Source organism: Lacerta agilis, chromosome 14, assembly GCF_009819535.1.
Source record: "Lacerta agilis isolate rLacAgi1 chromosome 14, rLacAgi1.pri, whole genome shotgun sequence".
NCBI classification, from domain to species: Eukaryota; Metazoa; Chordata; class Lepidosauria; order Squamata; family Lacertidae; genus Lacerta; species Lacerta agilis.
The window spans coordinates 21,695,923-21,723,764 of record NC_046325.1 but is presented as its reverse complement, the minus strand read 5'-3'; the positions used below and the strand labels follow the sequence as shown (position 1 = coordinate 21,723,764).

Genomic DNA, 27,842 nt, shown 5'->3' with positions numbered 1-27,842 from the left:
TTTTAAGTCTAGTATCAATGTTTAATAAACAGGCAAATCCAAAATTTAACTCATCTGGAACAGCACATGTAATTGAACAATTTCCCTCATTGAACAACTGGCCAATTTACTACGGGTTAGATAAAAGCAAGGAAATTAAGGCTGTGCTGCCCCATAAAAACATGGAAGCTAAGCTGAGTTGGTTCTGGTTAGCACTTGGATGGTGGGAGGAAATGGCAATTAAGGCATATGATCAACAAAGTGGTACAGTCCTCATGCAAGGACTGTATCACCTTACTTTTCATGTTGTAAAGAGACTTGTCAGAATCTGACCCCTTTCCCAATAGGAAAATTGTACTGAAACAATTCTTGCAAATGCATTAGAATAGCAGCAGGAGGCCCAGTTCCTGGGTCTTACTATTTACTATGTGATCAGTATGTGCTATAATGGTTAAAGCAAGGTTAATGACAAGAAAGGCAAAGTTTTGAAACAAACTTTCTACAACCTCCCCACTCCCCTAGCTTTGGCACCATTGATATGTCTTAGGTCTTCTGCTTTGTTGTCTCCTGTCCCTTCCTAATGTCCCTTACTCCCAGAAATCAGGATATCTTAATATTTCTAGGGATCCCAGCAAAACACACCAAGTCTCTGAACATTTGTGGTGATGGCACAAGAGCTGGTGGGAAGGATATGTCCTTCTGCAAGGGGATGGCAGAAGGAAGAACAAATCTTCCAGAATGAAACTTATCTCTCACAAGCATATGAACCATCGCCTGCTCTCTGTCTCTCAGTTGGCATCATCTGTGGCTGAGTCAGAAGTATTTTTCACCAGGTGGATGGTGTCACCATCAGAGTCACCTTCAGATGCAATTTGCTCTCTACCCCGGGTATACATCTCTCGAATGCCATTGACCATATCCGATCCAACAGTGATGTTTTCCATAAATGCTTCTGCAACAAAACAAAAAAAAGTGAATTGATTGGGCTCCCAGACAAGTGACCTCAAGTCACCAAAATCCCACTATATTCCATTGCGCTCTCTTCTTATTAGAACCACAGGAACTACAGCCGGACATTCGGCTTCCCAAAATCATTTGAAAACCGGAACACTCATTTCCGGGTTTCGATCGTTCAGGAGCTGATTTGTTCGGGAGCCAAGGCGTTTGGCTTCCAAGGTATGACTGTACTGAATTTAAATAAATGTATATAATGCGGAATTCTTGTTCTTGTATGCAGCATTTGGGATACACTCCAGAGACACTATTTTATAACTTGTGCACTGAAAGTGAAACAAAACCTGGAAGAGGTGAGCTATTCAGGGCAGGAGATGGTTATCAGGTGGGAACTGCACAGGTTACTTTCTGCAAAAACATCAGTGCAGACTAGCCCTGGGATTGCCAATCAGGTGGAGCTAGGCTGGAGAATTGCTTGGCACATTCTTACCTCCTCTCCCAGCTAAAGGGTTAACCCAAATTGATTTCCCTCTCCTTTTCCTCAGGTAGAGCAGAGCAGCAGCACCTATGAGCAGAGCAGCAGCCAAGAGACTCAGGATCACTGCAGTGGCTGTAGAAGAGGCTGTGAAGGAAGCAGACAGTAAAAATTGTCAGATTTGCTCCCCTAAACCTCTTAAAGTGTTCTTTAAGAATGGGCTGGATCACAGAAGTACCTGCATGTCCCTTGCACACTGCTCCAGCGTAGGAGTTGCAGATGCACTTATGGGGGCCTGTGGGGGCGGCATAGCATTCGGTGACTGATGCTTCTTCTCCAATACATTGCACTTCATTCAGAAAGGCTGGACCAACAGCGTTGCCATATTGGTTTCCCGTCGGTGCTGACAATGCTTCACCACAACCCAGTTGCCGGCATATCACCTTGGCTTCTTTAAGACCCCATCCAGAGTCACCCACAGAGACCCAAGTGCCATTTTGATTCAGTTCCACTCGCCCTTCACAGGAATGGGGGCCATTAGCCAATCGCACTTGCATAGGACCTGGAGGAAGAAAGAGGAGGAAGTCACAGGTTGTTCCCTGCAGAGGTGATGCACCTTGTGCAACAGTCTGCCCAGAAAGGCTTCCCTGGCACCCACATCAATGCCATTTCAGCACTTTGTCTAAGTTACAGATAATTTTTTGAGTTTGCAAAACTGTTATGTTGGTCATATCTCCTTTTAAACACAATTTTAGAAAAAAAAAACATTTAAACTTACTGATTATGCTTTAGGGAAGATCAGTCCAGTTAACACAAAAAGTTGAATGTTAATTGGAGTTCAAATAATATTAGCCAAAATATGAGATATTATGTAAAGAAGCTTACAAATGTTGCATTGCTCACTACAGAATTTCCTCCTCCTGTTTTATATTTAATTGTTTGCACTGATAGTTTATGATATGGCAGTATGGAGATACTCTTATAAATAGTGCAACAAACTAAATGATAATATTCTGCACACAATTGCAGCTTTCTGAAGCTGTTTTTATTTTGTTTCTTCAAAGTTGGAGTTTCATTCCAAGTTAAGGATTTATATGTGTGCTATATGCCCTGAAAGAGTTACCTGAGCACACCACGCTAGCATCCTCCGAGTGATCACAGTCATGTTCTCCTACGGAACGTCCCCGGCAGTCTCTCAGGGATGTTTCCGTGCCTGTACAGTTCACATCATCCAGCCAGACAGGGCCAGGGCCTCGTCCAAAGTGTGCCCCATGTAGGGCTTCCAAAGCAATGCCGCATCCCAGCTGCTTACACACAACGCTGGCATCCGGAAGGCCCCATCCGTCATCACACACTGTTCCCCACTGCTGCTGGTGCATGACTTCAACTCTCCCAGAACAGGAGTTTGGGCCATCTTCTAGTCTGATGTTAACCACATTGATGGTGGATGACTCTATAGAGAACCCAATATGAACAGATATCAGTACAAATGTAAGGATGTGGCTGGAAGGTTCCCAATCCACACTAGGGCTGGGGGACTGTGAGCATAAGAGTTTATCTGCAGCAACTGCCAAGCTCTGAAAATTAAAATGCAGGCCCATCACTTCAATGGGGAACACAAAGAACCTCATGACCAAGGGAAAAACAAGGAAAGCAAGAAGCTCAGTGAAAGCAATTTCAAAGCAGGAGGGGAAAAGACACGGCTGCTGTCCCAAGTCTGCTATCTGACCTTAGGCGAGCTGAAATTGTGCACCCTTCATTCCACATCTTAGCACATGTCTCTTTGTGACATTCTCCCTGCAAGACCAGAAGTCTCCAAATCTCTCTATCTGGGCCTCAGAAGTATCCATCTCCCCAGGCCACAGTGCACAAACTAAGTAAGTTATTATTTTGGGGCTCTGATCATCCCTCCAAATATGAAGGGGTGTCTGTGTTGAATTTCACTTTATACACAATTGGTTAAAAAATAAAACAGGCTCTGAAACAGACATTATACTGACATAACAACAATATACTTAAAGGCTACTCAGTTATTTGTCATTTTCTATATTGTGTTTATAAATCCATGCTGTCCGCAGGTTTAGGTGCTGCAAAGCAGTTGCAGCAACTATTAATTTATATCGAAATTTCATTAGGTCATCTGTTGTCAAACAGCGCCAGTGGCAGGTGAGCTCTGGTTCAGGTCAAGTGCAGACCACAACAGGCTTATTGCAAGATCTATGTTTTAGTCTGATTGCTAGTTTTTACTTGCATCCTCATCTATGTACCAGTATATGCAAATATAAAGCCTTATTGTTCATTTTGTTAAATTTATAATCTGTGATTCCTCCCAGAGAAGCACCAAATAGAAAGGACAGTTTCTATTGTCAATTCTGTTAGACTAACACACATTTTTGATAATGCTATGCAGCCTCTTAAACTTGGAATATAGTAGGGCCTCAGGATGTCTTAATACAGCCCTACCAGGCCACACCCCTCACTGTTTTTGCCTGACTACAATATGTCTTTGAGTTCTTGCTTACCTAGATAGAGGAAGGACAGCAAGGTGCATGTAGAAACTAATCTTTGCAGAAGAGATTGTGCCTCTCAGGCTGAAAAATGTTCCCTAGCAATGTGGTGTCCTAATGTTGTGTTGCATGACATCGCATGATGTCCTGGCATTGCACGTGGGGTCCTCTGAATATTGAGGGGGCCTGCCCCCCTAAAAAGAAGATGGGGGGAGGGAAATGTGTGTGTGCGGGGGAAGGAAGTCACAGTGCCTTCTGCAAATAGTCCCTCTGCTCCTCCATCACATCCAACAGAGAATTTCCCCCCATCTCTTCACCCCATCCCTGGGCATGTCATTCCCAACTCCCATTTTGGAAACAACAAGGTGGCCATAGCAGGTTACCTGAACAAACAACTCCCGCATCTTGGTCATGATTACAGTTATTGTTCCCCTGGGTATTTGTGCTGCACTCTTGGATGGCATCTTCTGTGCCTTTACAGTTCACATTATCCAACCAGATGGATCCTGATCCACGTCCGAAATGAGCTCTGCCTGGGGCTGCTGAAGCCTTTCCGCAGCCCAATTGCCTGCAGATGACTTCAGCATCTTGCAAATCCCATGTACGGTCACAAACAGTTCCCCACTGATCACTGTGGGGCGGCCGGAACTCGATTCTCCCACTGCAGCGATTTGTGCCATTTACTAGTCTGAGATCATCTAAGAATAAAACAGGAGGGTCAAATGATTAACTCCACAGAGAACAACTCCAAGTGGCTCTAAAAAAATAACAAACCAATGTCAGGACTTGGATGAATTGTTTCCCTTTCCATCCTGGGCTGTCCTAAACAGCTGGCAGAAATGAGCAGGATTTGATTATTGTTCCCCATCATGAACATGCAGTCAGCTTCAGATTGTAGGGGAAACAAATAACAGACTTGTCAGTTGATCCCATTTCACTTTGTAGATGACAAACTGCATTACTCTGCTGCCACTATGAGCTCGGACTTGTTTTAGTACTCTGCTGCTGGTATGTGTAATTAAAACATACAATCAAATACCTCTTGTTTGCGAAACAAAGGGTGGCATGCAAAAATTAAGTTCTGTTCATGGTAGATGAGTCAGATAATCTCCTTATCTCAAGCAAGGAGCCACCATCACCAGGAGGTGACTTTGTAAGGAAGATGTAGGACAGTGGTTCGGTGTTTTAAAAGAATGGCTCAAATCAGGGATTGCTGTGAAGATCAGGAATCCTTGAGAGGATTTATGGAGCTAGGAATGACCCGCTTGCCTTGTCACTGCCTCCTTTTTCTGTAGGATACTGCACCAGAGCAGATTACCTGAACATACAACACCAGCATCTTCTCCGTGGTTACAGTCATTGGTTCCCAAAGGCTTGGCCTTGCAAACAGTGAGAGAAGTTTCTGTTCCTGTACATTCGACATCATCCAACCAGATGGGATCGACTCCTCGCCCAAACTGAGCTCCACGGGGGGCAGCTATGGCTGATCCACAATCAAGGTACCTACACACAACGACGGCTTCATTTAGGTCCCAGCTGTCATCGCACACAGTTCCATATTGGTTGAGATGAAACACTTCCACCCTCCCAGAACACCGATGACTGCCATTGACCAGCCTCAGCTCCACTGGATCTGGAATGGTAAAAGTTATAACATGGAAACACAAAGCCACAGATATTTCAAGAGTCCCAAGAAAGATGATGTTCTATTTTACTCATGCTAGTATTGGTTATACCTAATCTCATCTAGACTGAGGCCGGTGCTATCCATTACTCTGACAAATAAAGGTTTTGCCAAAACTGTTTGCCAATAAATACATTTAGTTCTTTTTATTTATTTGCAAAATTCCTATGCTGCCCACATTGTGGGAGTGGGGGGATCCATTGTGGTGGTAAACAGCATCAAGTAACAATAAAAGTATATTTTAGACAAGTACAAAACACATTACCCATCAGTAGATCAGAACTGATGCATCAACATGGCTCATCACCCCTCAAGGAGAGCTTGGGTGAACAGATGAGTTTTAAGCAGATTCCTAAATGCCAAAACTATAGGAGCTTACCTGATGTTCACTGGAAGCACATTTCAAAGGACTGGTGCCTTCACACTAAAGTCCCTGCTCTTAGTAGACATAAGATGAACCATGGGAACTTATGACACTACTATGAGTACCTCTTCCAAGGATTGAAGTATCTGGGATATACAAAGCAGGATGCTCCCTGAGGTAACCTGATCCCAGTTTGTTCTGGGCTTTCTATACTAACAGCAAGACCTTCAATGTGGCCTGGTGACATACTGTATTGGTGACCAGTGGAGTTATTTAAGCACAGATGTTGTACACAGTATTCTCCTTTCCTGTTCCAGCTGATTATCTCCTGCAAAATGCCTTCCGGGGAATTTCTCAAACTTAAGTGGGAGATAGACCAGCAGTACATAGCACAATACCCAGCTTATGAGAGTCAGCAGACGGTCATAAAACAGGAAGCTGGCAGTGGATGGTGTAGTGGTTAAGCTGGAATTCGGCTGGCGGAAATTTGGAATCACATCCCTGATTTGCCATATGACACGACGTCACTCCTATGTATAGTTACCTACAAATTGAACTCAGTAATGCTCACTTCTAATTACATAGGTTCAACTTGTAAAATAAGTTGAGTTTTAACAACTTTTAGCTTTAAATTAGAAATGCAAAGAATCTTGCAAAGAATGGTTACCATTTAAACAGGCAGCATGAAGGACAAAGTCCTTCAAAGCGAAAAAAAGTATCCTTTGCTTATTTACCTCATTTTCAGTCTTTCTCTATGTGAATAAAGTTCAAACCATGGTAAAACTTGAAAGCCTAGTTATCATTCAGTCGCCAGATCAAAGAAAGTATTTCAGTTTCCCTGGTGCTCACCACTCCTGCTCTAAAGTGCTAGAGCCATGTTTCCCTGCTGCTAGTCCTTCTCCACTATACACAGTCTAGGCAAATAAGAAGACTTGGTCCTGCATCCCAGCCAACCCCAGCTTGGAAGACAGTGGCCTGCAGTGCAAGGTATCCAAAGTTTCATGCAAAAGGGACTCAGGTTTATGTAATAGGAACATGTATGTTCCAAACCATTAAGCATGGAATATAATTTACCTGCACACTCAACACCAGCATCTTCTCCATGATTGCAGTTATTGATCCCCCAAGGGCTTGCTGGGCACTCACTGAGGGCTGTTTCTGTTCCTTGACAGTTCACATCATCCAACCAGATGGGCCCTGTTCCCTGTCCAAATGCAGCTTTTGTACGAGCTTTCAAAGCGACGCCACAGCCCAACTCTTTGCAGATGACCTCAGCCTGCTTAAGGCCCCAGCGATCATCACACACAGTGCCCCACTGATGATTGTGGAAGATCTCCACTCTTCCTGAGCAACGACTTGAGCCATTCACCAGCCTGAGTTCTGATGGGAAATAAAACATTGAAGGACACCACTCATTAAGCCAAGACATTATTGGCAAGGTTCTTGAACATCTTATGTCTAATAGCTAAGGAGGCTGCACCTCATCTCACAAAGGACATGAATGCATCAAGTCATCTTTCTTCCCACGAGAAGCTGTTCCCCATGCCATTTCCCTCAATGAATGCTGATGTTTGCCTCAGAAATGGCCATTTACACCCTCCCAAGGTGGGGGTAACAGTGGGGAGGTAATTTTCATAAGGAAAACACAATGGAGGAAAGAGTTGAAACCCCCTCAGACAGCCCTAATCTGGACTGGCCTTTCACAGCTGGTTCTATTCCTCCTCTGTTTTAAAGAAATATGACCATGCATTTATTGCAGGGGTAGGGAACTTGTGGTTCTTGGCCTAATTTAACTCAGCCCATAGATATGGGGTGGCACAGAGGGAGAGAGAGGGAGAGAAGGGCAGTTATGCAATCCTACAATGTTGTGAAACCCGGCCCATTTTGGTTCTACCCACTGCTGCATGCAGACCCTGGCAGGTTACTCCCATGGGAATATGGCCTTGAGAGAAAAAAGATTACCCATCCCTAATTTTAATGTATCATTTGGTTATGTCTCAAACAGAGTGCTCCTCTTCCTTGTTTGGAAACTGGACAACTTTCTGTGTAGTTGTTGAATATAAAACAGAGAAAAAAAGAAACATGAACAAAATATTAGCTGATTTCTAGAGTGCTGAAATAGCGAGCTTGTTTACTTATGTTGTGAACTTCTTCTGTGGAACATGTGCTCAGAAAACAGATTGTGTATGTATCCATAAAAATAAAAATAAACAGATGAAGTTGAAAGGGGTGGATGAAATTAGCAAGGTGTCCTGTTGAGTCTATCTAATGAGGGATGTGGAAAGGAAGGAAGGAAGGAAAGAAGAAAGGGAGAAAGATCCATTGAAGATTGTTCCTCTTCTATAATTATTAGCAGTAGTAGAGCTCTGGAGAAACCCACTGTTGACAAAACAGCTCATTCAACTTTTAGCCACTTTCTAAGGCCATAGTATGTTGCTACCTAGTGGTCTCCCATTACCTGAGCACACAGCACCAGCATCTTCTCCATGGTTGCAATTATGTTCTCCCCAGGCTTTGAGGCGGCAGTCTCTGAGGGCAGCTTCTGTCCCTTTACATTTGACATCATCCAGCCAGATGTTGCCTTCACCTCTTCCAAACTGAGCTCCTCGGGGAGCCCCCAAGGCTACTCCACAGCCAAGTTCCTTGCACACGACTAGGGCACTGTTCAGATCCCAGCCATCATCACACACTGTCCCCCACTGCTGGTTGTGGAGCACCTCAACTCTCCCAGAACAGCGACTTGTACCATTCACCAGTCTGATCTCATGGGGGTCTGAAAAAGTCAAAGGCATGGTTATTTTTTCCACCTTCCAGTTCCCCAACCTCCCTTGCCTTTGTTCCCATTTGTGGCAATCCATCCAGTAATACTGAAGTTACTCAAGTGTGTAACTGATCATTGTGAAAGCAATGCAGGTGCAGTACATGGGTCTGGTCATCTCTGTGACTATGTAAACAAGAGGTTCTCTCCTTTACAACTGTGTCTTTAGCCTGGCTGGTTGGCTTCTGGAAATCGGAACCCCTATTGTTTGTCTCCAAAAGGACAAATAGTGGTTCAAACAGCTGGTGTCTAGGCTCAACTGGAAAAGATTGGCTGATTTTCCCCAGACTTATGTGTAGTAGCTAAGTGGTAGCCTTAGGCAAGCTGTTATATCTTCATATTGGCTCCTCTCCATGTGACTTCTTAAAGGGTTGTTAATATATGGAACGTTCTGTTCACTGCAGATGCTTTATCAGCTATTAGCAAAAAGGACTTTTATCTGGTTGGTCGCCCAGCTCATTATCTCCCCCATCCTCTGCAGTCTAAGTTTGACAGATGGGAAACGAACCAACAATCAGCTAATCGCTGGGACTTGCAGGGGGCTTTGCAAGGGTCTTTCCTTTGCAAGACCTGACAATAGCTGATTGCTGGACTTTGTGAAGACCTTGGCAGTCTTGTGGAAGGGTTTCCTAGCACCATCATTATATATCTACACTGGCTCCCAGTACATTTCTGAGTATGATTCAAAGTGTTGGTGCTGACCTTTAAAGCCCCAAGCGGCTTTGGCCCTGTATACCCGAAGGAGCATCTACACCCACATCGTTCAGCCTGGACACTGATATTCAGCTCTAAGGGCTTTCTGGTAGTTCCCTCACTGCGATAAGTGAAGTTACAGGGAACCAGGCAGAGGGCCTTCTCGGTAGTAGCGCCCACCATTTGTAACACCCTCCATCAGATGTTAAGGAGATAAAGAACTACACAATATTTAGAAGATATCTGAAGGCAGCCCTGCATCAGGAAGCTTTTAATGTTTGATATTTTATTATGTTTTTATAGGTGTTGAAAGCTACCCAGAGTGGCCGGGTAACCCAGCCAGATAGGTGGTGTATAAATAAACAAAATTATTGTTGTTGTTGTCGTCGTCATCATTGCGGCCAAAACCTTTCCTCTAGTCTATCACTTGGCCTTTGGCTTCAAACTACAGTCGTACCTCTGGTTACGATTGCTTCAGGTTGCGTTCGTCATGGGATACGAACGCGTCAAACCCGGAAGTACCGGAACGGGTTACTTCCAGGTTCGGCAATTCGCGCATGTGCAGACACACAAAATGACATCACGTGCATGCGCAGAAGCACTGAATTGCACCATGCACATGCACAGATGCAGTGCTTCAGGTTACAGACCTTTCAGGTTGCGAACGGGGCTCCGGAATGGATCCTGTTCGCAACGAAAGGTACCACTGTATCTGTGGTCGGTTAGAAGTGGCTGGGATGTTTTAAATGTATTCCCCACCTTGGGATTAATGAATGGGGGGGCGGGGCGGTGTTGTTTGGTTGTAAGTTGCTTTGAGTTGCCTTGGGCAAGAAAAAGTGACCAACAAATTTAATTGATAATAATTATTGTGACACCCCTTGAAGAGCACTTTCTATAGGGCTCTGCAGGTGCTATCTGAAAACACTTTTTCAACTGAACCAGGTTGAACTGAACCTACCTGGCACCTGATGTCATATATGAAATCAGGTGTAGGACAGGTGGGCATGGTTGGTTCAACCAAGTGGGGAGGCCTAGCAGGCCCAATTAAGCCCATGGGCTGAAGGTTCCTCACCCTTGACTTGAAGAGTGCTACATTTTAAGGCTTTCATTTTGCTAGTGGCTGGAAAGAAACTTCTACAGTGGACACTGAAGACTAGAAGATGCTGGATGGTTTTTAATGGTTTGCTGCTATGAGCTATTGTTCTGTCAGACACCTCTTCTAGGACAAAGACTGAAGAAAACAATTATGGAAGTTTCAGTCTAGCTAGTCCTTGCCCTTGGCTAGTAGGAAGGTGGAAAGAAGCTGGTTTGCAGTTGCTTTTGGTGGAACTGGCACTATTTTAAATATTTGTGTTGTCTTTCAGGGTGATTGCCAAACACTTCTGCCATTTTTTTAAAGGCCACAACCTACTTCCTTCAGAGCTTCCATCTAGATAATTTGCCTTGGTAGAGTACTTGATTGTAATGAAGAGTGGATTTGAACTTGTTCTCTAGGACTTGCACTGCTTTGACTGATTACATCACATAGTGCAAAATTACCTGAGCACTCCACACTTGCGTCCCTGCTGTGGTCACAGGTATGCTCTCCCCAGGGTCTTTTTTGGCATTCACTCAGAGCTGCTTCTTTTCCTGTGCAGTTAACTCTGTCTAGCCAGATAGTACCAGATCCTTGGCCAAACTGTGCGCTGCCTGCCACTGTTACAGGTTGTCCACAGTCCAGTTCCCTGCACACGACGTGGGCATCATTCATATCCCAATCAGAACCACAAATTGTTCCCCACTGCTTGTTGTGATACACCTCGACCCGCCCTGAGCAGCGACTTGTGCCATCCACTAGGCGGAGCTCTGATGGGACAAAAAGAGTTAAAACACCAAAAAAGTAATCCTGCAGAGAATTCCTTGAGCACCCTGTCACAAGAATAGGTGGAGAATATCACTGAAATACCTTGGGGTGGGGGGAAGTAAGCATGGGATTGTACTAGATGACTTACAAGAGACCCCTCCCCACTCTAGGATTCCATTCTGTGAAGTACAGACTTGTTTGGATTCTTATTGGCCAGGATTATCCACTAATACAAAATAGTTGAACAATAATATCCTGCCATGCTCTTTGCTTCATTTCTGATTGGGGGAAAGTCTGCCTTACCTGCGCATACAACACCGGCATCTTCTGTATGGGTGCAATCATGCACCCCCCAGTCTTTTGCTTGGCATTTGCTGATGGCAGTCTCTGATCCTGTACAGTTAACACCATCCAGCCAGATGGGACCAGTTCCTGCTCCAAAACGAGAACCTCGTGGGGCTGATATAGGAGTTCCACAGCCGAGATAATTACACACGACCACAGCGTCATCAAGGTCCCAATCATCATCACATATGGTCCCCCAGAGTTTATCGTGCAGGATCTCAACTCTCCCAGAACAGTGATTGGGGCCATTTATTAATCTGAGTTCAGGGGGTTCTGAGAAGGAGGAAAACATTGAGAAATAATGGACAATTTTTTTTTTTAGTTAGTTTCATGCATAACTGTGTTTCCATCAATTCCCTGTCCTCCGCTACTACCACAATCTTATTTTGATTCTCTGGGATGCCTACAGATATGCACAGTGTTAGGAGTTTGTGGGTGCTAGAGTTTGTGAGTGCTGTATTCCCCTAAATTCCTGGATCTAGTATATGTTGGCATTTAATCAATGCTTGGAGTGTTAAGCCAGACCTGTGTGAATTAAGTGGTGTACTAGAAACTAATTTCCTGGAATCAGCAAGTGTAAAAAGCTAATTAAGACAGGCAAGCCACCCTTTGCCCTTCATTCTGGTACCCATTTAGATTTGAGGAGCAAGCCTGTACTGAGTGCGGAATAACCAGCCTCATATAACCAAATGCTTGAGTCTAATTAATGCACAAAGAAGTTAAAGCCAGACTTAGCTATGTCACTTCCCCTTGCCTTGGGATAAAATGGACAATTAAGTCTTAGTTTCCTTCAGTCTACCAGTGTTTTTGGTGTGTGAGGACATATGAGCTGATTGCTTCAGCTTAGCTGCATGGCTTTCACCAGCCTCTTTTGTTTCAGACCAGAATGGAGTCCGAAATTAGCATTTCCCTATGCCAATAGTTTAGGAGCTTTTACCATTTTCTACCCAAGCTACATTTTACTGCCAGTGCAAGTATCTGACTGCTGTATGGAAAAGCACATGAGTGTGACCTAAGGAAGGTTTGTAAGTAAACCAATTCATAGCTTTAAAAACATGTTTGATTTTTTCTACGACAGGATTAGTAGGAAACTTTGGAAGAAGCTTTCAAGCAGGTCATCTTTGGAATTCACTTGGAGGGACACCTTTTAAAGGGTTTTACATGCTTTACTTTGCTACATGTTTTGCCATGTTACATCTCTGTTGGGGTTCTTTCACCCAAGAGTACTTCGCCCAAACTTCATGGCATACAGGATTTAAAGGTTTTCTCCAACAATTAGTATTGCAGATTAATGTGTGTGTGTGTGTGTGTGTGTGTGTGTGTATAGTGGGGGAGGCCCCATTGAATGGAACTTCCTCTCCCTCTTTTTTCCCTTTCTTCCTTTCTTCCTTCCTTCCTTCCTCCTCCTCCTCCTCCTTCTTTTGCAAAGCAATTCATAGCACAGGGGCCTCAAACATCTGAATATTAAAGCTCTCCTACTCGTCCGCGACTGGACCTAGTGGTCATGGGTCCCTTTACCTTTACCTTTACCACAACCTATACCTGAAGGAGCGTCTCCACCCCCATCGATCTACCCGGACACTGAGGTCCAGCGCTGGTTCCCTCACTACGAGAAGCCAAGTTACAGGGAACTAGGCAGAGGGCCTTCTTGGTAGTGGCACCCGCCCTGTGGAACACCCTCTCACCAGATGTCAAAGAGAAAAACAACTACCAGACTTTTAGAAGACATCTGATGGCAGCCCTGTTTAGGGAGGCTTTTAATGTTTAATAGATTATTGCATTTTAATGTTCTGTTGGAAGCTGCCCAGAGTGGCTGGGGAAATCCAGCCAGATGGGCAGGGTATAAATAAATTATTATTATTATTATTATTATTATTATTATTATTATTATTATTATTATTATTAACCCATATTATGGTCTCACTCCAAATTGGGTTCCTGATGCTGTTAAGGTTATATGTCATTTAGCTGCTAGTTCTAGACTAGGCACTACTTTCCCATGGTTAAATGAGTAGCTGAAATATATATTCTCCAGGCTGGGGGACAGAGTATGTGATTATTATTTTTAATTTTCATAGTTCCTTAGTTGTACAAGTCCATAGATTATTACCTTCACACTCCACACCAGCATCCTTGCTATGGGCACAGCTATGTTCTGTCAACATTTTTGGTGGACATTTCCTTAGACTGTCTTCATCCCCTGTGCAGTTCACTTGATCCATCCAGATGGGGCCAGATCCCTGTCCAAATTTAGCTGCAAGTGTTGCTTTTAGAGCAGCTCCACAACCCACTTCCCGGCATGCAACATGGGCATCAGCTAAGTCCCATCCATTGTCACACACTGTTCCCCATCTCTGGTTATGAAGCATCTCGACCCTGCCAGTACATGGAGACGAACCACCCACCAGTCTCACCTCTGTTTAGAAAGAAAGGAGAAAAAGGAAAACATTAAAGTAGCAGGCCTTTAAGTTCTGGAGTGGTTTTTTTTTAAAACAACAACAACAACATTTTAAATCACCAATGATGCTTTCATTATTTCACCTTTGTCAGTAGCCCATCAGATTCCTTGTGCATGTTGAACATGGGGTGCTGATGGAATCCATTTTCTTTGGTGTGTTCCTGGAGTTCTAGAGACATAGCATCACCAGTGGACACCGCTGTTTGGTTTCTATCTGCCATTTTTTAATCACCCCTGACTGACATATCCCCTCCATGAAGTAACTCAAGGGTTATCAACCTTTCTAGGTCCATGGCAAATTTGTTATATTGAATGAATGCTGTGGGTGCGACTCCCCCTCTCTCATCACTTCTTTCCACCCTCCCCAGACCAGAGCCCGAGAGAGAGAGAGAGAGAGAGAGAGAGAGAGAGAGAGAGAGAGAGGATGCATGCACACCTCACTTTCCAAGGGGTCTGGATAAAAATGAGACTCATTAGAATTAATCTGAGCCTTGAAAAGCACACAGAGCTGAAAGAGGAAGTGGGAAAGTGTCACACTTTTGACTTTCTCCTCCAGCTCTATTTACATTTTGAAGGCAAAAACAGTAACCACCCTCACCACCTTACCGGTATGACTAAGGGGGTGGGGTGGAATCAATGGCTTCATGTGTTGGGATGGATTTGGAAGGTAGGATAGGATATATGATTTATTTATTATTCTTCCTCTTACTCACTTGAGTAAGATTAGCATCTGGTTTAGCAGAGTTAAATATATATATATCACCCTTTGGAGCATTAACATGGAAACTTGGGACAAAGCTGTGCAGCTTTCTAAAATTATCCAGGATACCTTTGGGAGTCTGTGTTTTTTCCCTTTATTTATCCCTCTATAAATAAAATATCCCCCTTCATGGATCACTGCCTTGTCGTGGCGAAGGGGCTTGAATTACTCAGGGAAGCTATGGACAGGTCAAGATGGACAGGTCATAGTGGAGAGTTTGGACCAAACGTGATCCACCTGGAGAAGGAACTGGCAAGCCACTCCAGTATCCCTGCCAAGAAAATTCCATGGACAAAGACAACAGGCATATAAAAGATATGACGCTGGAAGATGAGCCCCTCAGGTCAGAAGGCGTCCAACATGCTACTGGGGAAGAGCGGAGGACAAGTACAAGTAGATCCAGAGCTGATGAAGCGGCTGGGCCAAAGCCGAAAGGACGCTCAGTTGCTGATATGCCTGGAAGCGAAAGGAAAGTCCAATGCTGTAAAGAAAAGTATTGCATAGGAACCTGGAATGTAAGAACCATGAACCTTGGAAAGCTGGATGTGGTAAAAAATGAGATGGCAAGAATAAACATTGACATCCTAGGCATCAGTGAACTAAAATGGACGGGAATGGGCGAATTCAGTTCAGATGACTATCATATCTACTACTGTGGGCAGGAATCCCGTAAAAGAAATGGAGTGGCCCTCATAGTCAACAAAAGAGTGGCGAAAGCTGTACTGGGATGCAATTTCAAAAATGATAGAATGATCTCGATACGAATCCAAGGCAGACCTTTTAACATCACAGTAATCCAAGTTTATGCACCAACTACCAGTGCTGAAGAAACTGAAATTGATCAATTCTATGAAGATTTACAACACCTTATAGAAATGACACCAAAGAAGGATGTTCTTCTCATTATAGGGGATTGGAATGCTAAAGTAGGGAGTCAAGAGATAAAAGGAACAACTGGCAAGTTTGGCCTTGGAGTTCAAAATGAAGCAGGGCAAAGGCTAATAGAGTTCTGTCAAGAGAACAAGCTGGTCATCACAAACACTCTTTTCCAACAACACAAGAGACGACTCTACACATGGACATCACCAGATGGGCAACATCGAAATCAGATTGATTATATTCTCTGCAGCCAAAGATGGAGAAGCTCTATACAGTCAGCAAAAACAAGACCTGGAGCTGACTGTGGCTCAGATCATCAGCTTCTTATAGCAAAATTCCAGCTTAAACTGAAGAAAGTAGGAAAAACCACTGGGCCAGTAAGATACAATCTAAATAAAATTCCTTATGAATACACAGTTGAAGTGAAGAACAGGTTTAAGGATTTAGATTTGGTGGATAGAGTGCCTGAAGAACTGTGGTTGGAGGCTCGTAACATTATACAGGAGACAGCAACGAAAACCATCCCAATGAAAAAGAAATGCAAGAAAGCAAAGTGGCTGTCCAATGAGGCCTTACAAATAGCGGGGGAGAGAAGGCAAGCAAAATGCGAGGGAGATCGTGAAAGATACAGGAAATTGAATGCAGATTTCCAAAGAATAGCAAGGAGAGACAAGAGGGCCTTTCTAAACGAGCAATGCAAAGAAATAGAGGAAAATAACAGAATGGGAAAAACCAGAGATTTGTTCAAGAAAATTGGAGATATGAAAGGAAGATTTCGTACAAAGATTACCACAATTAAGGACAAAAGTGGAAAGGACCTAACAGAAGCAGAAGACATCAAGAAGAGGTGGCAAGAATACACAGAGGAATTATACCAGAAAGATATGGAGGTCTCATACACCCCAGGTAATGTGGTTGCTGACCTTGAGCCAGACATCCTGGAGAGTGAAGTCAAATGGGCCTTAGAAAGCCTCGCTAACAACAAGGCCAGTGGAAGTGATGATATTCCAGCTGAACTATTTAAAATTTTAAAAGATGATGCTGTTAAGGTGCTACACTCAATATGCCAGCAAGTTTGGAAAACTCAGCAGTGGCCAGAGGATTGGAGAAGATCAGTCTACATCCCAATCCCAAAGAAGGGCAGTGGCAAAGAATGCTCTAACTACCGCACAATTGCACTCATTTCACACGCTAGCAAGGTTATGCTTAAAATTCTACAAGGCAGGCTTAAGCAGTATGTGGACCGAGAACTCCCAGAAGTGCAAGCTGGATTTCGAAGGGGCAGAGGAACCAGAGACCAAATTGCAAACATGCGATGGATTATGGAGAAAGCTAGAGAGTTCCAGAAAAACATCTACTTCTGCTTCATTGACTACGCAAAAGCTTTTGACTGTGTCGACCACAACAAACTATGGCAAGTTCTTAAAGAAATGGGAGTGCCGGACCACCTAATTTGTCTCCTGAGAAATCTCTATGTGGGACAAGAAGCTACAGTTAGAACTGGATATGGAACAACTGATTGGTTCAAAATTGGGAAAGGAGTACGACAAGGCTGTATATTGTCTCCCTGCTTATTTAACTTATATGCAGAATTCATCATGCGAAAGGCTGGACTGGATGAATCCCAAACTGGAATTAAGATTGCCGGAAAAAATATCAACAACCTCAGATATGCTGATGACACTACCTTGATGGCAGAAAGTGAGGAGGAATTAAAGAACCTTTTAATGAGGGTGAAAGAGGAGAGGGCAAAATATGGTCTGAAGCTCAACATCAAAAAAACTAAGATCATGGCCACTGGTCCCATCACCTCCTGGCAAATAGAAGGGGAAGAAATGGAAGCAGTGAGAGATTTCACTTTTTTGGGTTCCACGATCACTGCAGATGGTGACAACAGTCACGAAATTAGAAGACGCCTGCTTCTTGGGAGAAAAGCAATGACAAACCTAGACAGCATCTTAAAAAGCAAAGACATCACCTTGCCGACAAAGGTCCGTATAGTTAAAGCTATGGTTTTCCCAGTAGTAATGTACGGAAGTGAGAGCTGGACCATAAAGAAGGCTGATCGCCGAAGAATTGATGCTTTTGAATTATGGTGCTGGAGGAGACTCTTGAGAGTCCCATGGACTGCAAGAAGATCAAACCTATCCATTCTCAAAGAAATCAGCCCCGAGTGCTCACTAGAAGGACAGATCCTGAAGTTGAGGCTCCAGTACTTTGGCCACCTCATGAGAAGAGAAGACTCCCTGGAAAAGACCCTGATGTTGGGAAAGATGGAGGGCACAAGGAGAAGGGGACGACAGAGGATGAGATGGTTGGACAGTGTTCTTGAAGCTACTAACATGAGTTTGGCCAAACTGCGAGAGGCAGTGAAGGATAGGTGTGCCTGGCGTGCTCTGGTCCATGGGGTCACGAAGAGTCGGACACGACTGAACGACTGAACAACAACAAAATAAAATATCAACACAGAAGTCTGTAATGTAACAATATAAAATTATTGTTTACTTACATAAAGCTGCAGACTTGATTCAAGGCAAAAATATACGTCTAGATTACAAAATACATGGTTTAAATCAAAGATGGTGCCTGTGCTCAGGGGTGTACAGACCATGCATCCTATCCCTATAGCTGCATGATGAGAAAGGTCTCAGGCAGCTTTCAATTTAATCACACTCATTAACCGCATTTTGATTTTGTAACAATAAATGCAATTCTACTTTTTTACCCAGATTGGACTCTGCATTGATTGCTATCCTGCATTTCACTGCAACATCCCCATGATGTGCTGTGACTCTAGAACACAAATTTTGAAATTCACACCTCCATGGGCATGTAGGGATGCACATCAGATCAAGGACATGTGTTTACCTTGCTGAATAACCTACCTGAGCAAATAACGCCAGCATCTTCTCCGTGATGGCAGTCATTGTCTCCCCAAGCCCTTGCTGGGCATTGACTGAGGCCTGATTCTGTCCCTGTACATCTGAGTTCATCTAGCCAGATGCGACCAACTCCTCTTCCAAAATATGCTTCACGGTGGGCTGATATTGCAGCTGCACAGCCCAGTTGCCGACATACTACTCTGGCTTCCTCGATGCCCCAGCTGTCATCACAAACAGTGCCCCACTCTCCATTATGGAGCACCTCGACTCTCCCACTGCAGCGACTCGAACCATTCACCAACCTGATCTCAGCTTCGGCTGGTTCTCCAAGAAGTGAACTCCAAGCTCCACTACCTAGGTACACAAGTTTCAGAAAGTGGATTAGCCATTTTAATTAATTTTAAATTGACTTTAACTTTAACTTTAATTTTAATTTCCCAGTCAAATGATCCAGATCGTGCTCCAAAATATATTTCCCTTCAGTTAGTTATACCTTTTCTACTGCTTCAAAATAAATAAGGTGTTGTAGCAGTAGTGAGATGTTGGCTGGCAGAAGGAGTGTTACTATGCAATGAGATGAATAGCAATGGTTTTATTTTATGTATTTTATTGTTTATATCTCTCTTTCTTTTAACCTAGCTGAGCTGAGCTTCTCTTTCTGTCTCTCAGCCTTCAGACCTGAGGATTATTCCCTGGTTATTATGCTAGTGCTTCTGTCCCATTCTACAACATTCCTTTTACACTGGAAAGATGTCTTTTTGATCATTATACCATGTTGCACTAAATTTCATTCTCACCAGTGGGTGGCGTGTGACACATGTGTGCTTCTGTTTCTCTGCGATTCACCCCTGAAAACGGTGGGAAAGAACTGTGTGCTCAGAATACTGCCCCAAATTTTATCCCATGATTTTTGGGGGTCAACTGGGTTGCAAATGGATATTTTTCCCCCCTGGAAGCAATGAACATAGAACTTCCGCTGGGTTTGCAGAAGCAGCTTTTATATCATGTGGAAGATCGCACATTACATGAAAAATATTAGGTAAGGAAACATCAGGAAAATGAAATGGCCTTCCCCCCTTAACTTAGCTGACTTTAGCTGACCTTCACCAACAAAGTGAAGTTTTTGCACGATTCATATATTGACAGCTTTCTTTGGATAAATACAATGACATCTAGAATGAGTTTACACAGAATATACTGAGTTATTGATATGTGTATTAAGATAATAGGAACATATACATCTGTATATTAAGGAATGGTATTGTAACAATATTTTTTTTCTATTCACTTGCTTTTTTCCTTTCTTCTTTTCTCAGTCTTTTCATAAATGAAATTCAATAATGATGATGATGATGATGATGATGATGTTTTGGCACCAGGGAGGAATAGCTTAATACTCAGGCCTCAGATATCCAACTCAGTTTTCTCTGATTTTCACCTCCCATGTCCCTCATAAACTGATTTTCTCAACTGACACCATTTCTTCCAATTGACAGTTAACTGTCCTATGTTCATGGACCAAAACTAATCGGAGTCTGTTGTTTCCCAGACCAATCAAAATTAATTCCACCTGATCCAAGATTCTCGCTCTGCCCCCCCCCCCGTTGATAAACTGTCAACAAGCAGCTGCTGCTAAAGAGCCTTGCAACATATTAACAGCACAAGGCTCCGAACTTTGACAGTTACACTCTGACATCAGCAGAGGTCACAGTATTCGTTTCCAAAGCGCAGAACATAAACATTTGGCGTTTGTCCACACTATTGCCATTATCTACTTTTTCCAGTAGCGACAGGCAAATCTGTTAATTTCAGTTACTCCCTGTTTCTCATTTTTCTAATCTTAAATTCACTCCTCCACTTTTCCACCTCACACTGATTTAAAAAAAAACAAAAAACAAAAACAAAACAAAAAGGCATGTAAATTCACCAGCATTTCAGTGCAAATTTTTCATAATACACACACTTTTTGTATGCGATTTTGCTTAAGAGGCTCCTCTGAACATGTCCAGCATGATTTTCCCTGCCCCACTGTTTTTTTCCACTACTCCATGCCTAATATCCTTTGTACGCTACATTTACTCCTCCTCCTCTTCTTCCTTCTCCTCCTCTCCCTCTCCCTCTCCTTCCCTCCCCTACTGGGCGATTCACAATTGGTATACCACTTATTTTTATTTCCCTACTTGGGACACCCCCCCCCCAAAAAAAAATCCCATTTGGTACAGACCCACTAGCCCTTCCCACTGTGATTTTGTAACCTTGGTACACCCCACTTCCCCCCTGCTTTCTGCTGTCACTCCCTAGAAAAGACCCTGATGTTGGGAAAGATGGAGGGCACAAGGAGAAGGGGACGACAGAGGATGAGATGGTTGGACAGTGTTCTCGAAGCTACTAACATGAGTTTGGCCAAACTGCAAGAGGCAGTGAAGGATAGGCGTGCCTGGCGTGCTCTGGTCCATGGGGTCACGAAGAGTCGGACACGACTGAACGACTGAACAACAACAACATGGTATGCTTTCCTTCCCATATTCAAGGAATTCTCTCTTAGTACACTACTTCCCCTTAAACTTTCTAGCTCTCTTACACCCACCCACCCACCCACACCCACACTACATCTCTTCCTCCTTCTCAGACAAACATGCATGCATACCCCCTCCTCTTCGTTTCTCTCCTCCAGAATTACACACTGAATGTGCATTTCCCCATCCCAGGCACACATGCATACATTTGCATTTCTCTCTCTCTCTCTCTCTCTCTCTCTCTCTCTCTCTCTCTCTCTCTCACACACACACACACACACACACACTTTTACTTCTATTCTGAAGTCCAATTTGTACACACACACATACACACGATGATATATAATTGAAGTGCTATGGAGGGGGGGAACAGGTGAGGCCCATCTTGGGAAGCAGTTTCTGTGCAGCGGAGGTATTTTTTATCCAAGAGAATTGCTGCCTGCCTAGCCCCCTTTCTGATGTGGACACTTCAGCCTTTCTGACCCTACCTTCATCTTAGCTCCCAATGCAGCAACAGCCACGGCAAGTTCCCCAGAGGCTGCCTCAGCTCACCCACCTGTTCACTTGCTCTCACCCCTCACAGGTGAATCCTGCCTGCCTAGCCCCCTTCCATGTGTGGTGGTAGAACCACCTTCCCTCTTATTTTTCTGTCTTCTCCTCAGCTTGCCTCCCAGCAGTGGTTATGGCAGGTTTCCCTCAGGCTGCCTTGGCTTGCAGTGATACCTCGGTTTTTGAACATAATCCGTTCCGGAAGACCGTCCGAGTTCAAAAACGTTCAAAAACCAAAGCAATTACTTCCGGAAGCATTTTCTTATGGAAAACTCAATATAGAAGCTGTGTGGCATGTTTGACTTCTGAAAAGTGTTCGAAAACCGAAGCACGCACTTCCGGGTTTACGGCATTCAAGTTCTCAAATGTTTGTCAACAGAGACGTTCGAAAACTGAGGTACCACTGTACTGTAATGGGTTTTAGCCAATATGTGCACCTGCCAATCACACACATATATAGTCCAAACTGCAAAAAAAAAAACCAAAAAAAATCTGCAAAGTCATGGGGTGGTAGTCAACTAAGTTTTACTCTTTGGTTGAGTTCTTTCCTTCAATTGTCTGCCTACTTCTTGATTTTCAATCTCTCTTTAGCTTTAAAATATTGAAAGATGACAAATATGAGGATGCTATGGATAAATATTGGCAAATACAGACATCTTGAAAAAAATGCAGAGTTTAAATAAGGAAAATCAGGATGTGTGTGTCCCCCAATAGGTTGATCAATGGGCAGAGCAATCCAACCAGCTTCCTGGCTGGGGGAAAAAATTACTGCAGGACCACCACAACACCCAGAGTTGCAATGGCTCACACCAGTTGCAATGGCTAACACCAGGTGGTGTGTGAGGAGGCAGCCTTTTCTGCTCTTTTCTGTCCATTCTCAAAAATTCCTCCCACTGATGACAATTGGAGGGATTTCACAGCAACAGCTCTAGGTCTGGCATCTTTTCACAACCTGTCTAGGGTCAGTCTGGAGAGGGAAGGCAGATTCATGGCCTGTTCTGTCCTGCTCCCATTTCTGGTTCTACATGCATAGAAAAGCACCAACAGAGCTTTCCTCCACCACTCTGAGAAGGCCTCTGGCCACTGCCCACCCATGGCAAGGCAAGTCCATACTGTCCTATGGCCCCTCAGCTATCTTTCAACAAAGGACATCTCCCTAAATGAGATAGCAACATATGGATAGACATCAAATTAGAATAATGAACAATCAACTTAATTATTCCAAAGGTTTGAAAATAATCTCAGTTCCTTAGGAATCTCTCTTTATATTGAATTTCCTAACCTCTTCTGTGGTAAGCAAGATTGGTTTATAAGCTTACAGCCCAAGTGGGCCCATACCATTTCAAAGTAGGAATAATTATTACCAACTTACATTTGTGTTCCTATGACTATGGTTTCCCCCCCCCCTAAAAAAAGACAAACAAACCCAGCAACATCTCAAAAAACTTTGCACTATCAGCATTGTTCTTTTTCGAACAAAATAGATGGTTCTCTGAAACATTGAGCAAGCCTCAGATTTCATAATCTCTGGACAAAGGACATTTTCTCATGAAGCACAAAACTAGAAAAAGATGAGCATAGCTCACTGGCTGATTTGATCTATGAGAGACCTTGCTCTGAAACCCTGCTAACATTATTAGTACACTAGTAGCAAACCCAGAAAGCTTTAGTGCAATGGTGAGCGCCCTCTTCCCCACCTTGCATAAGGGGACAAGAGTTGATTGCTCTTCTCTACACCAGCGCTGTCCCCTGGAGCCTTCCACTCCCTTTTAGAAAACAGTTGCAGGTGTACAATTGTTTCTGGCCCTGAGAACCTCTTCCTCTGGAGGATCTGGATTTGTACCTTTAAGTTTGGAGTCCTCAACATAGTTCCTGGGTAGCCCTGCTCCTCCGGATTGTTTGGTTTTTTTTAACCCTCCCTCTGGCAATGATCCCAGTTTTATCTGGGTCCTCCCTGTATGACTGCCCTTGGGGAATGTCCTGACAGAGTGGTTAGGTTTCCCTCAAGTCTGCTCCCTGGAGATTTAAGGTGCCTTGTGCCAGTCTTGACACCTGGTTCCCCTTGCTGGATCAACCAACCCAACAGTACTTTCCAACAGCTTTGGTCTTGCTATGGCAATGCTGGCTGCTGTATTCAGGGCCAGGTTGGAATTCGCCCATCAGCCAAATTTGCACTGGTCTGAAGGGTTTTGCCTATCTCATAGCAATCGTCGCAACTTTGGTGGTTTAGGCATTGGGCGGCCTTAGTCTTGGATGGAGGGGAGGTTGTAGCTTCTGCCTCCCCCACCTGAACAAGGCTATCCCGTTAAAGGGATCTGGGAAGGAGTTGCTTCTGTCCATATGTCCAGTCAGGGGCTTGGGCCACCGTGCTCCCCTGTGGGGATCCCACTATTTGATGTAAGTCATAGGAATCCCCGCTGCTGGGTTGACCCTTGATGTCATTTCCGGCAGGCTGGCCAGAAGTAAATGGTTACCCATTGTCTATGCTAAACCTTTTCATCTGTAGTCAATAAAGTTGTGGCCTGATCTGATTCCATTCTGATTGTGTGGTGTTTCTTATTTCTATCCCAGCAAGTGTCCCAGAAACCCAGTCTAAATGCCACTAGTGGCTGACAGATTTGTTATAGCCCATTACTGGAAGTCTTCTGATGCTTTACCATGTGAGACATAGTTCGCCAATGTCTGGAACATCGCTTTGTCAGAACGCTTGACCAGACACAGATGGTTGGTCTGGGGAGAGGCTAAATCCATTTAAGATTTTCCATTTGTGGGGTAGGTGAGGTAGAAAATCTCGCCCATTATATACCCCATTGGGCAAGGTTTTGCACAGTATCTTCTCTGTGTGATGGGCTCATGGGAAAAAGCTGTCCCATGAGCCCTTGCTGAAGAGGGGAGGGCAAAGCATATATAAGGCTGCTTCCGCTGGAGCTCACAGCCATTTTGCTTTCAGAGCTTCCTATCTGTCCACCCTCAGGTTAGAGCCTTCACTGAGCAATTTTGAGTCACTGGTTGACTGGGCCGGAAAGGAACTTTTTCTCTCTCAAACTGATTGACACTTGGCTGGGGTTGGTTTTTTCACCTTTCCCCTCAGTGAAATTATGGTTTTTCTTTGTTAGGTGGAATAACATTGTATGAGGGCAGAAATGGCATTGGTCAGGATCGACATTGTATAGGGGGACCCCCATAAGGGACCTGAGGGGAGAATTGACCATGGCAAACCCAAGCGTGGGTTCAGTATTAGAATCTGCACCCTGGTCCCCCAGTGAGAACTTGCTTGGTTGACTTGCACCACAGCAAGTTTCAACACTGGATGATTCCCATCGTACAGGTTTGTAGTGATCCAAACCCAGCGGATCCATTCCATCAACATGGGGCTTGTGGAATGATGAACTGATCCTGAGACCAATGCCATGCCATCCCTTTCCTTGCCTGCTCTGTCAATAAAGATTTGGCCTGTTTAGGGAAGTTTTTAAACTGTGACTTGTATTGTATTTTGGTATTTGTTGGAGGCCGCCCAGAGTGGCTGGGGAGACCCGGCCAGATGGGCGGGGTATAAATAATAAATTATTATTATTATTATTATTATCCCATCACTGTTGTACAGTCTGGTTATTTTGCTGCTCTCATAATGTGCCTGCCTGGGAAAAAGACAATGCTGTAGATGGTGCAGGCGATTCATTAATTTGACTTATTGTAAATGAATGTACAAGGAGAAGGGGACGACAGAAGATGAGATGGTTGGACAGTGTTCTCGAAGCAACTGGCATGAGTTTGGCCAAACTGTGGGAAGCAGTGGAGGATAGGGGTGCCTGGCGTGCTCTGGTCCGAAGAGTCGGACACGACTGAACGACTGAACAACAAAATGAATGTATATCTCTGGATTTCTTTTAACAGGTTTTAAGTGACTTGCTGGATCTGTAATTGAATTTGCAATGGCTTTTAGTCTAACACAATAATTGATTGATTGATTGAGAGGCTAAATCTCAGAAAATGAAGAAAAAAAACTTTTGCAAAATAAATGCAAGCACACAATAACTATGCTAAAAAGACATTTGAGGAGCATATTTCTAAAATACATTGGGGATATTTGAAGGGAGTGTTATTTGGAGTAGAGTGAGGAGGAGATTGCTTGAAGCAGGAAATGTTAGTTTAAGTGGATAGGAATTGAGAATAGCAAGAAATGAAAGCTCGTGGTGTTTGGAATTTGGTCACTTAACAACTGGAAGAGGAAAGAGGCTAAAAGTGATTAGCTGGATGAATATGGGTTTAGGAGATTACTAGCTTTAATTGCATCCATTGCAGACTTCAGGCTACTGTGAATTTTTCATTGTTTCTCAAGTAGACCCTTTTTTGTTAATTGTCTGTAAAACCCAGGCTTAAAGATTTGAAAACCTATCCTACACAATAAGGACACTGCTAGTGCTTTGGAGTGGGATTCAATCACATACTAGCAAATTGATTTATTTAGAAAATTTGTAAACTTCTTGATCTAGAACTCTCCAAGAAATGTGCAAATAAAATTGGAAACCTGAATATTTGTTTCACTAGTAAACTGTGTCATCTGTTGACCAAATCCTAATTTGGGAAATGTTTTCTCTGATAATGTTTCTGGCTGGATTGCGAAATGGGTTGGATTGAGAAATCACTTGGTTTAGGCTAGGAAAATTGATTTGCACAATTAAAGCACTCTGTTCAGATACTAAATGCTGCTCTTCCATGGTTCTTTAATTTCAAACCAAACCTGCATTGGGTGACCGTTTAGATAGAGGACACCTTCAGATCAAGAGCTGTCTTCTGGCAGCTCTTCAAAGAGAAGAATGTCCTCTGTAAGGACATGTAGCCACCCTATGATAGACTTACATGGCTAGCATATTTGGTCTACCTCTCCTTCTTCCCCCACTTAAGAAGGAACGCACAAGTTACTTTTCCTCATACTAATCTACAGTCTCCCTTTCTATAACAACTGGAGATAAAATGAACATGTCCTAGTTTTCCGTTTCTAGCAGCAGCACTTAATGAAGGCTCTATCTGAATCCTACAGGAGAGAAAGTTAATTAGTGGTGAGAACACTCCGCACATTCTCAGATACCCATCAGTTTGTTTTTCACTTATCCTGAAATAAGACCAAGACTAAACCTGGAGAGGGCTGACTTTAGATTTACATGGTTGATTTTTATATATATATATACTGTGATGATCGAGCCTTTGCAGTCTACCAATGCATTGCAAAAAGCCAGATTATATACGCAAGATCTCTTAATAGTTGGGTATAACTAAGTGCTCCTGAATCCAGAGCAGTGTTTTTCAACCTTTTTTGGGCAAAGGCACACTTGTTTCATGAAAAAAATCACGAGGCACACCACCATTAGAAAATGTTAAAAAATTAACTCTGTGCCTATATTGACTATATATAAAGTAATTTTTCAATTTTTCCCACGGCACACCAGGCAACATCTCGCGGCACACTAGTGTGCCGCGGAACAGTGGTTGAAAAACACTGATCCAGAGTATTGATTTGTGCTTAAGTACAAAAAGCTTCATTCATCAAGTCAAGCATTCTTTGCAAGAACCCCTGTAACTATCAGACACCAGACCAGCCAAAGGTAGACCACAATCCAACTTCTTCTCACCCTATCAGGTTTGTTGGTTCAGACAAAAAGCTACCTACTCAATCTTTCTTTCCAAGAGCTACAGCAACTAGCAGGCACCATATGGTCCACCAGAATTAGCCCAGTGGGTCATCATTCCCCTTGCAACCATGTTCTATCCAATTCTGGTCTAGTGGGATCTATAACAACCAAGCAGTGGGATTTTGTAGGCACTGATGGTGGAACAGCAGCAGTGACAGAAAGAGTTGCAGGCACCCATTTGCTAATATGCAACTTAAAAGAGATGAGAAGGCTCAACTCACCCCAAAGAGATACCAAGAGAATAAGGACCATTGCCACCTGTCCAAGCCATCTTCCTAGAGAGTTCCCCGAAAAGGGGAGAGTGCAGGCAGCCATAGGTCCTAGGAACTCAGCTAGGTGAGAGGAGGTTTCTCACTTGAATGGAGTGCTCAGATCCTGAACGTTGGGCTGCAGCTTGTCCTGATGAGATACGCACACAGGTCAATGCCACGGGCAAAGGTTGGGAG

The 27,842-nt window shown here is 43.6% G+C and overlaps 1 protein-coding gene across 1 annotated transcript; it reads right to left on the bottom strand.

The window, feature by feature from the left end:
• LOC117058748 (deleted in malignant brain tumors 1 protein-like) lies at positions 1-27,821 on the bottom strand. The gene is made up of 13 exons (XM_033170093.1): positions 27,618-27,821; positions 18,645-18,995; positions 13,773-14,078; positions 11,621-11,935; positions 11,014-11,319; positions 8,422-8,736; positions 7,038-7,343; positions 5,234-5,548; positions 4,299-4,613; positions 2,532-2,861; positions 1,647-1,970; positions 1,424-1,555; positions 1-931 (listed from the first exon to the last, which is right to left on the bottom strand). The coding sequence occupies exons 1-13, from the start codon at positions 27,709-27,711 to the stop codon at positions 768-770; spliced, it is 3,573 nt and encodes a 1,190-aa protein (XP_033025984.1). The 5' UTR covers positions 27,712-27,821; the 3' UTR covers positions 1-767.
• Between the last annotated feature and the right edge of the window lie 21 nt (positions 27,822-27,842).

Excerpts from the sequence above, each read along its gene's own strand:
- LOC117058748 (XM_033170093.1), bottom strand. The coding sequence starts at position 27,711 with ATGGCTGCCTGCACTCTCCCCTTTTCGGGGAACTCTCTAGGAAGATGG. Across the intron at positions 4,614-5,233 it reads TGCTGGTGTTGTATGTTCAG|ATGATCTCAGACTAGTAAAT; the intron begins GTAATCTGCTCT and ends TTTTATTCTTAG. Across the intron at positions 1,971-2,531 it reads TGCTAGCGTGGTGTGCTCAG|GTCCTATGCAAGTGCGATTG; the intron begins GTAACTCTTTCA and ends TTCTTCCTCCAG.